Consider the following 18,457-nt stretch of genomic DNA (forward strand, 5'->3'; position numbering starts at 1 on the left):
GCGGTCATGCGACGTGGCTCCCAAACAAAATTTACGTCCCTTTTTTCCCACAAATAGAGCTTTCTTTTGGTGGTATTTGATCACCCCTGCAGTTTTTATTTTTTGCGCTATAAACAAAAATAGAGCGACAATTTTGAAAAAAACGCATTATTTTTTACTTTTTGTTATAATATCCCCTAAAAATAAAAATAAACATTTTTTTTTGCTCAGTTCAGGCCGATACGTATTCTTCTACATATTTTTGGTAAAAAAATCGCAATAAGCGATTATTGATTGGTTTGCGCAAAAGTTATAGCGTTTACAAAATAGGGGATAGTTTTATGGCATTTTTATTCATTTTTGTGCCATTCTGCCGATGTACATCGGCTTGCGCTGGTTGGGAACCGGTTAAAAAACAAATTGAAGTCACAGAAATAGTTATGCAGTCTAACAACTCTAACCCTTCCCTGGAGACAATAGAAAAGGTGTGGGAGGCAAGTGACAACCAAATAATTAATGTGTATAGTAACTTAGCAACTTTATTGTCATAAAGAGGGTATAAAATCGCATTCAGTATAAAGTACATTTAAAGAGGAAGTAAACCCTTTCAAACCACTTTGACCTACAGGTAAGCCTAGATTAAGGCTTACCTGTAGGTCCAAGCAATATCTCCTAAACCTATATGGTTTAGGAGATATTTGCCCGAAAATGGGCACCGCTGTCTACGGCGCATGCGCCGTAGACAGCGGCGCGCAGGCGCACTAAATGCGGCAAGTCCAAGAATGGATTTGCCTAATTTGTCGACTCCCGTGCGCATGCGCGGGAGTGACGTCATCGCGGCTTCGCCGAATGGCAACGGCGGAGCTGCGAGACGCGACTCCCGTGCGCATGCGCGGGAGTGACGTCATCGCGGCTTCGCCGCTGTCATTCGTCGGAGCTGCGAGACGCCACCAGCAAGATGGATGCGGCGGACTACAGGGGACAGCGGCGACTTCGCTGGCTCCTGTGTCAGGTAAGTGACACATAATGAGCTACTATGCGATGCATAGTAGTCCATTATGCTTTACCTTTGCAGGGAAAAAAAGAGGAAGTAAACCCATCAGGGTTTACTTCCTCTTTAAACACCAATACATGTATGGAGTATACACTGCGTGTGAGAAAGTAATAAAATATAGCAGAGATTTTAAAATATGCATATAATGATGATTGCATAAAACATGGTTGCATCCTGTCAACGATCAATGCGTTTCGTGTTAATCAAACCACTTCATCTGCATCCACTTGTCTGCAAGAAATAAACACTGATAACCTCTAATTGGGACTCCAACATCAAAGGAAGGAGAAGGAAAATGTTATAACCTGATTACTTACGTGGGACTGGGATCCAGGAGTATGTAATACTGCAATTAGGAGGAGCCACTGGAGTAGGCTGTCTCTCCGGGAGCTGAGGAAGCTACGCTGCGCACGGGGTGAACGCCCAAACACAAGGTCCCCAGGAAATTGGATTCTCCATGTGTTGAAATAGAAACGTAGGGTAAGGCTCCAAAGGAGTCTGTGAAAACATGATATGCTATAAATAGGTCTCATGTATTAGAGTAGTGCTAATGTGAACCAAGTGGAGACCAGTGTCAAATGGGGAGTGAGGGAAGAGACAAAAGTACACCATTAAAGGTGGAACTATAAGACCGTAGGACCATATCCAAGCAAGTGCAACTATAGTGTAAGGTATTGTAAGGCAGTCTTATGTATAAAAGGGAACCAAAAGTGGATGGGAAAAAAAACAACCAAAGGTTTGTGCAAAGCAGAGAGACCCATATGTGCCAGGATAGTTGCCTCATGTGTATGTATAGGGACATGACCAATCCGCATGACCAATAGTGCAAGTAAGGACACTATGGCAGTGAGAAGGGCTTTATAGACATCCAGCCACCCGCAGGTCACTCTCAGCATCACATTAGGCATGATAAAGGAGGGGAGGCATCTACGATTTGGTGCTAAAACCTCCCCCTATAAATCAACTAGAGAGTGGAAAGGCGCACACATCATGATGCCAAGGTGATGCCCTACGTGCAGCACCCAGCATGACGCCAATACGCAACAAGCAATCCTGCCCGTTCCCCTGCCCCCAGCATAAAGTAGTGAGGGTGCCAGGTGTGCATTGCAGCTCCCGGACATCAGGCAACCAGGTGGCCCCATGTGGGCAGAGCACACACAGCTGAATACAAGGGCTGCTATATCAATAGGAAGTAAACTAAATGTAGCTATGATGTAAAACTCTGTATATCCCATGTGTGCAGAGCAAGTCTGTCAATCACACAGAGCATACCAGTAAACTATGATCCCTTCCCTGTCGTACTAGTTTGTGTGAGAAGTCTTGTACTAAGGGGATTGGCTGTATAGCCTGGTATACACTAGCTCACCCACTGAGCTATTATGTTGCCACCCCCCTTCAGACTTCAACTTTTTTTTACAAAAACCTGCACAAACTTTTGGTGCGAGCGGGCGGGGGTCGCTGCTATTGCTGTTCTCCTAAAATGCTAATTGTCTGGCTGTCTTTGAATCACTGACCCTTCTGTATTTGTTTTATCAGAGGCTGTAGCTAATATCATTAAGTTCTTGGGAATGCAACCATGTGAGAGGACTGACAAGGTACCTGAGAACAAGAACTCGCATGTGCTTTATCTATCTGGTAAGACAAAATCACCCTGATTGTATTCCTTATATTACCAAGACTGTCAATTGCTTGTGTATCTGCCCCTTTCTAATGGAACATTCTGTTTAGTATTGTAAGCAATATAATATTCATGAAATAACAAGTTTTGATAAATCCTAAATAATTTATTTTGTAAACTGCTATTTTAAAACCAGTGCTCTTATCATAAATTGTCTTTGTTTTATCTGCCTTTCCAGGGGTGTATAGAGGAGGCCATGATGTGTTGGTGAGGGCCAAGCTTGCACTAGCTGATGGTGTCACCATGCAAGTAACTGTAAGAAGCACGGATGAGACGCCAGCTGATGTCATCTTAGCCACTGTAGGCTAAAGTCCTTGGAGATTACATATTTTCGTGACCAAAAACATTTCAGGACTTTTACCCATCTCCAAATGAATCCCTTGCCCCCCCCCCCCCCTTTTTTTTTTTGCTTGAAAATCTTACAAATAATAAACTGCTGGTGGGGGAAAAAAAAAGTATGAAACAATATGACATGAAATCCTGACATGGTTATTCTATTATTCCAAAATTCAGCTGTCACGTTGTCTATCCAGTGTATCTACTAAGGTAGGGCCTGGAGAGGTTTACTATTGTTAGGAAAAAGTGCTTGTTTTTCTAGAAAACCGGACTCTTTTCTGCCTCATGTTACCCTCATGAGTAAACTTGTTACATAGCTGTGATTACATACAATGGAACACAGTAATGACCTCTCAGAAGATCACAGTTGAGTAATCTTTTAGGTAGTAATCACAGCCATTACCTTCAGTCATGCCCTTTGCTGTGTAACATTAATTCCATCATTCTCCCCTACTTATAGAAATGTTGGACGTTCCTGGATTATATTACACCTGCCTTTTTATATCACTAGAAAGGAAAGCATGATTTTGTTCAATGTGTTTTTTTTTTTTTGTTTGTTTTTTACAAAAAACAAAACTGAATTTAGTGGGCAAAATCAGACTTTTATTACAACTCTTTTCTTATATGTTGGCACAGAATTACAGTTTTAAGGCTTAATTTATAAAGAACAAATGTGGCAGCTATTTTTCACAACTTTGCCTGTCACATTTTCTGCAGCATGTAAAGCATTACAAATAAAAGTATGCAATGAGATTAGTAATGAATGAGCAGAAAAATTACAGTTTCTGTGGAAAATAGCTGAGATAGGAGAGGCTATAATAAGCAGGGGGAGAGTGCTGGAGTAATTGGATGTATAAGAGCGCATGCATGGTGGTTTGAGTAGTATGCATGTAAGTGTGGATGTTGATATAATATTTAGTACCTATAAAGGTAAACCTGTGATTTAGCCCATTCAGGACAAAGTAGCAGGTTTTCTTAATGGATGCCATCTCAGCTACTAATATCTTCCTTGTGCTCTCCTACCACCTTGATAAGCAGCTTGAGTCTTTCAAAATATCAGGTACTTCTGAGTATGAGGGTGCATGTGACCTTCTTCCCCGACTGCAGTGCACAGCTAGTTGGCAGGCCTGTGGATTGTCACATGTGAGGGGCACTTATTGCTGGACACATACCAATACAGGGCTTACATATTGAAAAGAGTCCAGGGAAGGTAAGTTTTAGTTGCAAAGGTTAGCTATAAAGAGTTGAGTTTACTGTGTTCGGTAAAGATCGGGGGTTTCAATAAAGTCTTAAAGCGGAGTTCCGCTGAATTATTATAATTTTTTTTTTAAGTCAGTGGCTACAAATACTGCAGCTGTTGCTTTCTGGCAGTAGTTTGCATTAGAACTACCTGTAACTAATTCAGGAAAGCATTTGCACTAGTTTCAGTAATATTGGTGACAAATTCAATTCTTACTATAGAATTTTAGCAGCCTGTTGCTATGACAGTGACAGATTCTTCAACATACACCAACAAGTTGCAGATTGGGAAACTGGCAGTAATTAGGACCAGCTCTAGGTTGGTGTACAGAAGTATGCCAGTACTCACGGTGGGGCATGCCAGTGCTGTTAAGCTGTCATGTAGCTTCCTGCATAGGGCTTTTTTCCTGGCCCCACTCAATAGGGGGATAGTAGTGATGTCATTACCCAAATATGGCAATGCCCATGTTTGGGAAATGACTTGTGTCATTGGGTGGGCAGAACCTGTGGGACTAGTTCCTCATCAGGTCCGCAGTACTTTAGTCTGGCAGTGCCCGGGACTGGCCAGATTAAAAAGCCAATATTGGACTGATTGGCACTGCTGTGTGCACTATCAATCACCAGCCAGGTGGACCTTATGGGGAACCTAGTCACTTAGGTATTACTCTGCCTCCACCCACACCTACTACAAAACTCGCCTGTTAGAGTGAAAGTTGCAGTGGCTGGGGTGGGAAAGAGTGCACTAGTATAAGACATTGTAACCTCATTGCCAGGCATCAAGAGATTCATGTACCGGTCTCTGAAGCATACAAGAATCGGGTGAAACTCCCTGATTGGATTCTAAAAGGTGTCTGACACCCTTTATGAATTCCCCTGGTGACTTATGTTAAACTTTGTCCCCCTATAGCAGTGGTCATCAACCCTGTCCTCAGGGCCCACTAACAGGCCCGGTTTTATGTATTACCTTGGGGAGATGCAGACTAGAATACTGCACTCACTGAGCAGAAAATGATATTACCTTTGATGTATTTCAGTTTATCGTGCAAACCTGGCCTGTTAGTGGGCCCTGAGGACAGGGTTGATGACCACTGCCCTATTGGACAAGTGGATCTGGGCTTGCAAGGGGTTATGTGAATAATCTTTTTTTTTTTTTTTTTTTTCTTTTTTTTTTTAACTCGGGTGATTTTTTATTTTTATTTTTTTAAGCTTATTAGGTCTTGATTGTTTTCTGTCACCATAGCAACAAAAAGAAAAGGACTTGATGTTTCCCCCTTTCCCTTCTTGACCGTAATGATATGGGCAGACTCCTTTAAAGCTGTAAACAAAGGGATATGCCTTACTGCTGCTTAACAGAGATGTGATTTTTTTATTTTTTTTGCTAATCTAAGGCATATGATTTAGGACTTTGCTACGATATAGAAAAACCTTTAACAACTTGTTTAACTTATTTGTACGTTATAAAAAAAAAAAAAAAAAAAAAAAAAACATCCAAATACTGTCTTGTCTGAAATCGTTCTTAGTACTTCTTGCCTGAATAACAATTCTGTATTTACTGGGCATTGGGACATAAGTGCATATGGTAAAAATGTAGGGCGTTACATAATGAGTAATTTGGTAAAAATGTAGGGCCCAGGATTCCGGTTCAGCACTGCCTTGTTGAAGAATATGTTTTTGTAGTCAATAACACAGGAAGCATGGTATGGGTTTTGTGTTCCAGTGAACATATTGGAAAAGACAATTTGCTGACTACTGGCAGGGCAGGCAGGCAAATGTTACGCCTAGCAATTTTCAGAGCAGAACTTTAGGCAGAATATAAAGGCCAAAAAGCCATGAGAGGTAATTTCTCATCTAATTTCCTGACTACCGAACACATCTTTGGAGCACCAGGACAGTAGAAACCCCTACAAAATTAACCCATTTTGGAAAGCAAACCCTCCCCAAGGTATTTTCTGAATGGCATAATGATTTGGAAAATATTTTTTGCCAAAGGTTTTTGAAAATTCAGGAATAAAAATGGCAGTTGGTGTTGAGAATCCCTTTTAAACTGAATCATCTATTGGTTGCTTAACTCTTTGGAGGGTGTTACAAGCAGTGTAAAGAGCAATAGTGTGTAACAACAACTTGGAAAAACCAAACCACACAGTAGCTTCTGAGGAGTCAACTTTCGTGCTAAACTTACTGTAAATTATTGCACAGATCTACTTCCTGTACCATGTTATTAAGCCTTTTAATTTAAATACATTGTCAAACCGACTTGAGCATCCTTCACTTTTATAGGCAAGCATTTAATTTGCCGATAGGTGGAGAAGCAATTCTGGGGGTGCATCTTTTAAGAGTATAACAGACACTCTAACAATCCTCTAGTAAAAACACTTCCTGCTCCAAGTACAGGAGAACCTTCTCTTGATCTTCCCCAGAGCGGTTCATAAACTCATTCCATATCTCAAAGTATATCTCATTACAGGACTCTGTAAATATGTTTGGGGGAGAACAAGGGCAGGTTTCACCCTCTTCTGTCACACATTCTTCCTTCTCCAGCAGTCATGTAATCACAATTGTTATCTAGATGGTGTAGACACTTCCTCCCTTTGGAATCAGTGTGATTTATATAGTACTGCTTTGGTTTAGCAGTACAGCCTTTCTTAGAAAACTTGGCAGCGGTAGGAGGTATTCCTCTAACTGGGGGCTTTCCATCTCCAGCGCTCCCTCACACTCTAAAAGACAATTATTCCATTCGGTCCCAAAATTTTGTGATTTTTTTTTTTTTTTTTTTTTTACACACACAAAGTTGTCAATTATGAGGTTTCTAAAAACACACAGTATAGGCATGCTTAGAATCCTCCTTTCCCCCCTTAAATACATTCTGCTACTCCTAACGCATGTATTGCACTTTTTTTTTTTTTTTTTTACAGCCTAGCCCCATAGAGGGGTCCACAATCCAAGGAGCACCTTCAGGCAGTTCTAGGCAGATAAATTATGCATCTAAATTTGACTACCATCACATTTTTGGAGGCCTTGGAGCACCAGAATAGTAAACACCCCCAAAATGACCACATTTTAAAGAGTTAAATACCAAGGTATTTTAACCACTTAAGGACCGCCGTATTGCCATTATACGTCATCAGAATGGCACAGGCAGGCACAAGCACGTAGATGTACGTGCCTGCCTTTCAGCGGGTGGGGGGTCCGATCGGACCCCCTCCCACTGGATACGGCGGTCCGTTTCCCTCTAGCAGCGATCCGTGATGAGGGGATGGCCGTTGGTTTCTGGCCACCCCCTCTGGATCGCTCCTGGCCAATGACGAACTTCCTCTCACTGTGTATTGTTTACACAGGAAGGAGGAAGTGATGTCATTCTCCTCGGGGCGGTCTTTTTGACCGGACTACGAGGAGAAGACTAATAGTAAGTGTGCACCAACACTACACTGACATGTAGGTACACATAGGTACACAAACCCCCCCCCGCCCCCCCTCCCCCCCCCCAGTCACAGTGTCACTGATTGCATTGATCATTTCTTTACTGATCAATGCATTCAGTGTCAGTTGTAAAAGTAAAAACTGTCAGGACAGTTAGTGTTAGGTCCAGGGTAGCCCCCTATCAACCCCCAATAAAGATTTAACCCCCTGATTGCCCCTAGAGTTAACCCTTTCACCCCCTTTTGCCAGTGTCACTAAGTGATAATTTTTCTGATCGCTGCATCAGTGTCGCTAGGTAGCTAGTTATTTTTTTAGGTTCACCGCCAGGTTTTTCTATCGCTAGGTACCCCGATATACTACCCAATAATGGTTTTAACATCCTGATTGCCCCTAGTTAACCCTTTCACCCCCTTTTGCCACTGTCACTAAGCGATAATTTTTCTGATCGCTGCATTAGTGTCGCTACTGTCGCTAGGTAGCTAGTTATTTTTTTAGGTTCACCGCCAGGTTTTTATATCGCTAGGTACCCCGATATACTACCCAATAATGGTTTTAACATCCTGATTGCCCCTAGTTAACCCTTTCACCCCCTTTTGCCACTGTCACTAAGCGATCATTTTTCTGATCGCTGCATCAGTGTCGCTACTGTTGCTAGGTAGGTAGTTATTTTTTTAGGTTCACCGCCAGGTTTTTATAGCGCTAGGTACCCCGATATACTACCCAATAATGGTTTTAACATCCTGATTGCCCCTAGTTAACCCTTTCACCCCTTTTGCCAGTGTCACTAAGCGATCATTTTTCTGATCGCTGCATCAGTGTCGCTACTGTCGCTAGGTAGCTAGTTATTTTTTTAGGTTCACCGTCAGGTTTTTATAGCGCTAGGTACCCCGATATACTACCCAATAATGGTTTTAACCCCCTGATTGCCCCTAGTTAACCCTTTCACCAGCGATCACAGTATAAGTGTCACTGGTGACGCTGGTTAGCCAGTTAGTTATTTAGGTTCCCCGTCAGGTTTTTATATAGCGCCAGGGACCCCCATATACTACCTAATAAAAATTTGAACCCCCTGATTGCCCCTAGTTAACCCTTTCACCACTGATCACCGTATAAGTGTTACGGGTGACTCTGGTTAGTTTGCTTTTTATAGCATCAGGGCACCCACCATTTATTACCCAATAAAGGTTTAACCCCCTGATCACCCGGCGGGTGATATCAATTAGGTTTTAGGGTCAGGGTCTGCGTCGCCCCAGGCAGCGCTAGGTTAGTGCCAGTACCGCTAACACCCACGCGCAAAGCATACACCTCCCGTAGTGGTATAGAATCTGAACAGATCAATATCTGATCTGATCAGATCTATACTAGCGTCCCCAGCAGTTCAGGGTTCCAAAAAAACGCATTGTTAGCGGGATCAGCCCAGATACCTGCTAGCACCTGCGTTTTGCCCCTCTGCCCAGCCCACCCAAGTGCAGTATCGATCAATCACTGTCACTTACAAAACACTAAACACATAACTGCAGCGATCGCAGAGTCAGGCCTGATCCCTGCGATCGCTAACAGTTTTTTTGGTAGCATTTTATATTTAAATCCGGAAGGCAGTGCTTGGTTTTCGGGGTCCCGTACGTGGCTAGGCTCCCAAAAAGTCCCCCACATGTGGTATCCCCGTACTCGGGAGAAGCAGCAGAATTTATTTTGGGGTGTAATTTGACTTCTGCCCATAGCATGTGTGAGCAATATATCATTTAGTGACAACTTTGTGCCAAAAAAAAAAAGTTTGTAATATTCCCGCAACTTTTGGCAAAATATAAAATATTCCATGGACTCAACATGCCTCTTAGTAAATAGCTTGGGGTGTCTACTTTCCAAAATGGGGTCATTTTGGGGGGTTTTGTGCTATTTTGGCATTTTATGGCCTTCGAAACTGTGATAGGTAGTGAGGAGTTAAATCAAAAATTTGCACCCTTAGAAATCCTGAAGGTGGTGATTGGTTTTCGGGGTGCCGTGCGCGATTAGACTCCCAAAAAGTCCCACACATGTGGTATCCCCATACTCGGGAGAAGTAGCAGAATATATTTTGGGGTGCAATTCCACATATAACCATGGCATGTGTGAGCAATATATCCATTTAGTGACAACTTTTTGTAAAAAAAAATTTTTTTTTTCTTTTTTGTCATTATTCAATCCCTTGGGACAAAAAAAAAATATTCAATGGTCTCAACATGGCCCTCAGCAAATAGCTTGGGGTGTCTACTTTCCAAAATGGGGTCATTTGGGGGGGTTTTGTGCCATCTTGGCATTTTATGGCCTTCAAAACTGTTATAGGTAGTGAGGAGTAAAATAAAAAAATGTATGCCCTTAGAAATCCTGAAGGCGGTGCTTGGATTTCGGGGTCCCGTACGTGGCTAGGCTCCCAAAAAGTCCCACACATGTGGTATCCCCGTACTCAGGAGAAGCAGCAGAATGTATTTTGGGGTGTCATTTCACATATGCCCATAGCATGTGTGAGCAATATATCATTTAGTGACAACTTTGTGCAAAAAAAAAAAGTTTGTAATATTCCCGCAACTTGTGGCAAAATATAAAATATTCCATGGACTCAACATGCCTCTCAGTAAATAGCTTGGTGTGTCTTCTTTCCAAAATGGTCATTTTGGGGGGTTTTGTGCTATTTTGGCATTTTATGGCCTTCGAAACTGTGATAGGTAGTGAGGAGTTAAATCAAAAATTTGCACCCTTAGAAATCCTGAAGGTGGTGATTGGTTTTCGGGGTGCCGTGCGCGACTAGACTCCCAAAAAGTCCCACACATGTGGTATCCCCATACTCGGGAGAAGTAGCGGAATATATTTTGGGGTGCAATTCCACATATAACCATGGCATGTGTGAGCAATATATCATTTAGTGACAACTTTTTGTAAAATTTTTTATTTTTTTTGTCATTATTCAATCCCTTAGGACAAAAAAAATAAATATTCAATGGGCTCAACATACCCATCAGCAATTTCCTTGGGGTGTCTACTTTCCAAAATGGGGTCATTTGGGGGGGGGGGGGGGTTGTACTGCCCTGCCATTTTAGCACCTCAAGAAATGAGATAGGCAGTCATAAATTAAAAGCTGTGTAAATTCCAGAAAATGTACTCTAGTTTGTAGACGCTATAACTTTTGCGCAAACCAAAAAATATACGCTTATTGACATTTTTTTTACTAAAGACATGTGGCTGAATAAATTTTGCCCTCAATGTATGACTAAAATTTAGTTTATTCGATTTTTCTTATAACAAAAAGAAGAAAATATATTTTTTTCCATTTATATCGCAAAAAAAAAAAAAATCGCAGAGGCAATCAAATACCATCAAAAGGAAGCTCTATTGGTGGGAAGAAAAGAACGCAAATTTCGTTTGGGTGCAATATTGCATGACCGCGCAATTACCAGTTAAAGCAGCGTAGTAGTGCGAAATTGGAAAAAGACCTCTGGTCCTTAAGGTGTTTATTGGTCCGGAGCTGAAGTGGTTAAGAGGCATGGTAAGTCTTTTGAAGACATTTTTATTTATTTATTTATTTTTTTAAGAAGTTTTGCAAGTTTACAGTGAGTATAAGCAAAAAAATAAAAATAAAATACAGCTAAATACATGTTAATTCTAATGTATAGGTTACAAATGAAACACATAATAGTGTATGCTGTGGTGTGTTGAGACATTTTCCTGGTATCAGCATTTAGCGCTCAAGGTTATGTTTTGTTTGCGTGTTCTCATTTTCAAAGGTTAGAACACTTATCTATTTACGAACTAAATATGGAGTCTGTAACATATGTCCTTAAGAGATAGTAGTAGTATATTTGTTCGTAGTTGGTAGGCTCTCTGCGATAGTATGGTGTGTACCTTTAATCGCTTCCTCCACTCCCAGCCACCCCTAATGTGACCTGTCTGTGACTGGGTGAAGGGTGTTTGTGTGCCTGTCTGGAGTAGGTGTATTGGGTATCTTTTCTCTTATGTATTGTTACCAGGAAAAGTCCATTTTAGGTCCTTCAGAAGAATCATAAAAAACATGAACCTAAATAAAACCAGTGTGGGCGTAGCCGCATCATAACTATTAAACATAGGTAGCAATCATTATCAGGAGATAAAGAAACCAACCATCCGGAAGTGCCATGGAACACACCACACTGACAGCTACTGGCTAGAGGATGGATGCCCACACCTTTTGTACATCAGCTCCCATGGTCTGTGCTTCACAGGGATATACGGATGAACCTTCCAATATTGATGTGCCTGTACACCACCTTTTTCATGTGAGTGTTTTTAATCCACATAATAAATCATTGCACTTAGAGAGCGCCGTCTCTTTATCTTGTTATTTTAGAGCCTCTCCTTGCTTTAAAGACTGGCAGCCCACTAGTGTACTTCTCTAGAAAGACTATCCTATGGATTAATACTGATATTTATTATCTAGTCCCGTTTTTTTTTTTATATATATTTGGCTAAACCCCAGAGTGCGCCATATTAACCCCCTATTGGTGTTGCTGTTATCATTATCAGGATAACTGTTATTTATGTCTCTTGGGATACTGGAAATAGAAGCCTTTATTAGCAGATTTCAAAGCGGGTGCTATGAAAAGGATGCGGGTTGGGGGTTTGCAAAAAATATCTTTAAGATGCTTTCCATTCTTCTGATAGCAGGTTGATGTTTCACCAGATGTCTTTATATATGGGGGGGGGGGGGGTTTGACTGGTGTATAACTGTATGTATGTACCCTGTTTCCCCCTAAAATAAGACCTAGCATGAGTGCCGGTGATGGCTGCAATATAAGCCCTACCCCCCAAATAAACCCCATCCTCTTTCCCCAAAAATAAGCCCTACCCTGAGAATAAGACATAGAAGGACTTTAACTAGGGCTTATTTGGGGGGTAGGGCTTATATTGCAGCCATCGTCGACAATCACGCTAGGTCTTATTTTAGGGGAAACAGGGTATGTAATGTGTGTGTGTGTGTGTATGTATATGTATATGTATATATATATATATATATATATATTGGCAATGAACCAAGAGTCTATGTACCTGGCATGAATGTGTATTCACAACCGGGAGAATTCTTATTTCCTTAACTGCTACTTAGTGAGCAATAGACCGTATACGAGCTGTGTTGTGGTAGGGATTGGGGGAGGAACCAGGCAAGGGTGTAATTGTGTGGGAGAGGTGTCATCGAAGATGGTTTATGAGTTTAATGGATACGGTGACATGAATATTGGGGTTTTTGTTACCTAATGATTTGGAGATAAGTATCGGTTGTAGTGAAGTGTAACCAACAGGACCATGAGTGGATGAATTTGGAAGGGGTATCCCTGGCTTGGTGTATTAAGTCTTCCATTTCTGCGTCTTTTTGTATTCAAGTGAACTATTCCCTTATACTTGGTGGGTCTAGGAAATGCCATTTGCGAGGGTTACACATATTTGCGGCTGAAATCATGTGCATGGGTAGGGATCGTAAATACTTGCAGGGTTGTCATGTTGGGTGATGGAGCAAAAATTGTGCCGGCGTATATTCCATTTTAAGTGTGTTAATGCGGCATATACATTTGTGTACTTCTTTCCAAAACAATTGTATTTTAGAACATGACCACCATATGTGTAGTAGAGATCCCGGTTCTTTTCCACATCTCCAGCAAAGCGGGCATACTGATGGGAAGATTCGATTCAGTTTAAGGAGTGTTTTGTACCATCTCGATATTATTTTGAATGCATTTTCTTGTGCGTTTACATTTAGGGAGCAATTGCCCTTGTGGGCAATCATGTATATCATTTCCCATTGTCTATCTGTGATATTTGTGGACAGATCTTTATTCCTTTGGGATTTGGTCCAGTCGTTTGTGGGATTTTGGTCTGAGTATAGGAGAGCATAAATTAATGAAATGAGATGTCTCTGTGGTTCTTTTTTTCTGGCATGTTTCTTCAAATGGGGTAAGAGGGCGATACCAGAGTGTTTTGCTTTTGTATCGAGGAAATGTCTAATTTGCCGGTATGTCCAATATGGGAAAGTCTTTGGCCGTATAGCATCTAGTAGATCGGAATAGGGAATGGGTTTATTACCATTAAAGAAATGGGTGGCTTGTATACTTGTGTGTGTGGCCAAATGTCCTTCAGAAAGGAGGGTTCATTCCTGGTGTGAACACCGGGTTCAGTTTCAGAGGGGGTCAGCAGACCTGTGCATGATGAAAGTTTGTTTGGAGCAGGCATATTTATACGTGGCAAGCGTTGGGCCTATCAGTGGATGTGATCTATATTCAGTTGAAATATGTTTTTCTAGCAGCCATGGAGTTTGGGTAAGTGGAATGGAGGCTAAGGAGTTTTCCAGTTTAACCCATTCTTTGGTGTGTGAATGTATATTCCAATCAATAATTCTTGTCAGATGGCATGCTTGTTATTTTTTTATGTCATGTAGGCCTATCCCCCCCCTTTAATTTCAGGGCTGTGAGTTTCGCATAGTTTAGTCTTGGGCGTAATGTACCCCAAATAAACTTGGTACATGTTTTACGATAGGTGGAGAAAAAGGCTGGGGGGAGTTTGATCGGGACTGTTTGGAAGAGATATAATAATCTCGTAGGACGTTCATTTTGATTATGGCTGCTTTGCCAAACCAGAAGAGTCCACCGACCCTTTTTTTAGGTCTTTTGTTAAGGATTGAAGGAGGAGTTGGTAGTTCGCTGAGTATAAGTTAGCAGTAGAGGCGGTTAATTGGATGCCAAGTTAAAGTTATTGCATGTTTATTCCATTTGAAGGAGAAATGTGTTTGGCATTGCGCACATTGATCGTTGGTAAAAGATATGTTTAAAGCATTGGATTTAGCGAAATTTATTTGTAGATTGGATAAAAGTTTTTAAAATGGTCAAGAGTTTTGAGGAGGTTTGGTATCGTTTGTCAATGGGCCCGTAAGGAACAGGAGGACATCGTCCGCAAATGACGCTATTTTATAGAAGTGGTTATGTACCATATTTATCGGCGTATAACATGCACCCCAAGTTTAGGAGGCAAGTTTAAGGAAAAAAAATTACATTTTAAATGCCCATCAATGCAGCCTTGTACTGTCCCCCTGCAGCCTTCCCCAAAATTGCAGCATAGTTTAGTTTTAAATTTACCACCGCCGCCGAGATCTTTGGCTCCTGCCGCCACCCACATAGGCCAAGCTGAGTGTACTCGGCTCCGCTCGCAGTAACGCCCCCGTCCTGGGACGTAAATTTGCTCGGTAAATGTCGGCAGCGCTCCAGACAGCGCAGATCAGTGGAGGATCGGCGTATAACATGCACCCATGATTTTAAGGGAAAAAAGGTGTGTGTTATATGCTGATACATACAGTATGTCAATTCCTTTAATGTCCAAGTTCTCTCTGATGCATCTTAACAATGGTTCCAATGTGAGGACGTAAATGAGAGGGGATAAGGGGCATCCCTGCCTTGTTCCATTAGAGATGGAGAAGGCGTCCAATAGGTGGTCGTTCACTTGTACTTTAGCAGTGGGATGTGAGTACGAAATTGAGCATTCGTTCTGGGAGACCAATATGTGATAGAGTGGCCTGGGATTACATGTCAAAATCCCTATCGAACATCCAATGATAGCAAAAATCCCTGTCGGTTTGTTTTCATGAGCCAGTGTTGGATATTAATGGCTTTGAGGGTGTTATCCCTCACCTCTCTTCCAGCAATAAAAGCCACCTGGTCTAGGTTTATTAATTGGGGTAGTCAGGGGAGAAGTCTATTGGCTAGGATTTTTGCATACCATTTGAGGTCGACATTTAATAATGAGATGGGTCTGTAGTTGTTGAAAACGTAATGAATGTTGACAAGAATATAGGTGTCAGGATGTCCCTGAAGGATTTCTAATAGCCTACTGTAAATCTGTCTGGACCAGGGCTTTTGCCAACTATTAGCATGTTCAAGGCTAGCTTTGCTTCCTCCTGGTCCAGGGGTTTGTCAAGGTCCTGAGATTGGTCTTCCGATATGGGATTGGGGCTATATTGTTTGAGGAAATTTACAATCAACGGTGCTCTTTCTTCCTTTTGTGAAGATGGGCGTGTAGTGATTAAATTGTGTAGCTTATAGTAATATGACATGAATTGATTAGCTATTTCTGGTGTAGAATACAATTTATGTCCCTGTGCATCGGAGAGAGAGTGGACAGTCATTGTTGTTTTTTTGGATTGTAAAGCTCTTGCCAACAGTTTGCCTGCTTTGTTGCCAAATTCATAATATGTCTTTTGGGTCAGAATAAATTTACGTCTAGTTTGTTTCTCGAATAGGTTTAGTAGGTCTTTTCTGGCGTTTACAAGTGAGTTTAATGCAGTCACTGCTTGGGAACGTTTGTGAGCTTTTTCTAATTGATTTATCCGCTTGGTCAGGTCATGAAATTGTCATTTTAATTTCCGTCTTTTGGCCGCCACAGCTATGAGTATACCCCTTATTACACATTTGTGTGCTTCCCATATTATGGGAGGAGGGGGGGGTATCTTTTGTCATTTTCTTTAAAGAATTGTTTTATGCCATTTTCTACTTTTGCTATTTCGGGATCAGTGAGTAAGGAGTGGTCTAGTTTCCATGTATTGGAACGAGGGTGTGTTTCAGGAAAAGTCATGTAAATGGAAATCGGGTGATGGTCAGAGAGGTACATTGGGTCAATGGAAGCCTTTTGGAGGAATGGGAGGTCTGATTGGGTTAGGAAAAAGTAATCAATACTTGAGTACTTATCGTGTGGCTTTGAAAAGAAAGTGTAATCTTTACAGTCGGGATATAGAGTACGCCACGTGTCGTGGAGCGTTAGAGATTGGAGTTCAGTTCTGAGGGCTGAATATGGAAGGGAAGCGGTCCCACTGGATGTATCCAAAAGCGGGTTTAGGGGGACATTAAAGTATCCTCCTAAAATTAGGGTGCCTTCTCGGAAATTTGTCAATAGTAGAACTAACTTTCCCAAGTGTTCTTCCAGGACAGCCCTTGAGAGATGGAGCTCCTCCCATCGACACAGGAAACACATTGCCACAGTTCAAAAGGCGGTCCCTCAGGTCCCTGGTCAGTCATTTGTGTTTCCTCCGTCGGAGGAACATGTTGCCAGGAACCTGGAGGCCCCTCTCAGGGGCTGCCTGAGAACCTGCAAGCCTAAGGGACCGGGTCCTGGTTTATGGCTGCAGTTTGGGTCCATACCTTTTTTCTTTGGCTCGGGTACCGTCCAGCTGAACCGGAGCAGACCCGTTACCCTCCTCCTTCCAGTGCCGAGGTGGCCAGGGGCAGAATGACGCCGGTTTCCCCCAGGAGTGGTGAGTGGAACCTTCCATCTTCCCTCCTCGTTGCAGGGGGTCGGAGACGCCGAGCGTTCACTTCCGGCGGAACCGCGTCATCACTGCGTGCCGAGACTTCCGGTTCCGGGTCTCTAAGGGTACAAGGAGGAGAGGGAGAGCCAGCGCTGTGCCTGTGAAGCCCGACCAGCGTCCAGCTATACCGGATTAGCGGCGGGATTCGGAGCGTCAGAGGGGGACCATGGAGGCTATTCCCCAGGATACTCCGGCGGAGACAGGCACCAGCCAAACCCAGGTAGGCTGCTGGGCATGCTATTACTCTGGTGGAGTGGTGGTGTTGGTAGGCTGGGCCCTGTAGTACCCCACGGTGGCGGTTTACTCACAGTGAGGTTGTTTGTTAGTGGTGATTCTAAGAGGGACATGGTGCTGACGCTAAGAAATCCTTTGTCTTCTTATTTTCAGGCTAAAGAGATGCCAAGGGAAGACAAGACAGGCCGCAAAAAGTGCCCTAATTGTGGGAATAGGTTGTCCTCTGGCTCTAACAAAGCCCTATGCAAGCAATGCATTGCAAGCTTGCTTAAATCTGAGGCAGATTCCCCTTTAGCAAAGTTTTTGGGCTCCTTTAAAGAGGAAATGGCGTCGACCTTTAAGTCCCTCCGGGAGTTAATCACTGACGTGGGATCAGCTGCAGCTGCCTCCACGAGTAAAACAACTATAATCTCATCCTCACCATGCCTTACAACACCCAGCTCAGGGGAGCCCCGTATGGTCAGGGAGCCTAGCCCCACGTTGATTAGCCCCGAATCCTCTGACACTGACTCGGGTCAGGAAGAGGATCAAGCAGCATCTAAAGCCTCAAAATATAGATTATCTCTCGAGGAAGTAGATGAGCTAATGGGGGCTATCTATGATACGCTGGAAATTGAGGAGGAAGAAACTCAGTTATCCAGACATGATCAAATGTATGAGGCTCTGGGGAAAAGGAAAGCAAGGGTTTTTCCTATACATAAGGTGCTTTCTGACCTTGTCCTTAAGGAGTGGTCTGAACCAGACAAGAAGGTTTTCTTTCCTAAATCCCTTAAGAGAAGGTTCCCTTTTGATGAGAGCCCAGAGGCGGTCTGGAATAAAAATCCAAAACTAGACGCCCCTCTGTCCAAAATCTCAAAGCAGGCTGATCTGGCCTTTGAGGATATGGGCCACCTGAAAGATCCCATGGACAGGAGAACAGACATTGTCTTAAAGAGGGCCTGGGATGCCTCTATGGCAGGCTTAAAACCAGCTCTAGCCACTTCCTGTGTAGCTAGAAACCTGGAGTTCTGGTTATCACAACTACAAGAACACTTAAAGGCAGGCACTCCTAGGGGGGAGCTTTTGAAATCCTTCCCTATGCTTTTTAAGGCCACCAGTTTCATCTCTGACGCCTCCACGGACTCCGTTAAATTTACGGCTAAATCTGCAGCACTTTCAGTGGCAGCAAGGA

General features: G+C 42.6%; 1 protein-coding gene and 1 long non-coding RNA gene across 2 annotated transcripts in view; both read left to right on the top strand.

Moving 5' to 3' along the window:
• COPG2 (coat protein complex I subunit gamma 2) overlaps window positions 1-3,803 on the top strand; it is a 77,398-nt gene extending 73,595 nt beyond the window's left edge. Inside the window, exons 23-24 of the mRNA XM_077472178.1 lie at window positions 2,570-2,668; window positions 2,890-3,803. Coding sequence (XP_077328304.1) covers window positions 2,570-2,668; window positions 2,890-3,020 — 230 coding nt within the window. The 3' untranslated portion in view covers window positions 3,021-3,803. The remainder of the gene's footprint in view (window positions 1-2,569; window positions 2,669-2,889) is intronic.
• A 7,565-nt stretch (window positions 3,804-11,368) lies between these two features.
• The window catches only part of LOC143963348 (uncharacterized), a 154,274-nt gene continuing 147,185 nt past the window's right edge, over window positions 11,369-18,457 (top strand). The window contains exon 1 of the long non-coding RNA XR_013270946.1: window positions 11,369-11,989. This is a non-coding gene — a long non-coding RNA (uncharacterized LOC143963348). The remainder of the gene's footprint in view (window positions 11,990-18,457) is intronic.

Source organism: Lithobates pipiens, unplaced genomic scaffold, assembly GCF_037356315.1.
Source record: "Lithobates pipiens isolate NorthernLeopardFrog02 unplaced genomic scaffold, aLitPip1_a1.2 Scaffold_8, whole genome shotgun sequence".
In the NCBI taxonomy this organism is placed as follows: domain Eukaryota; kingdom Metazoa; phylum Chordata; class Amphibia; order Anura; family Ranidae; genus Lithobates; species Lithobates pipiens.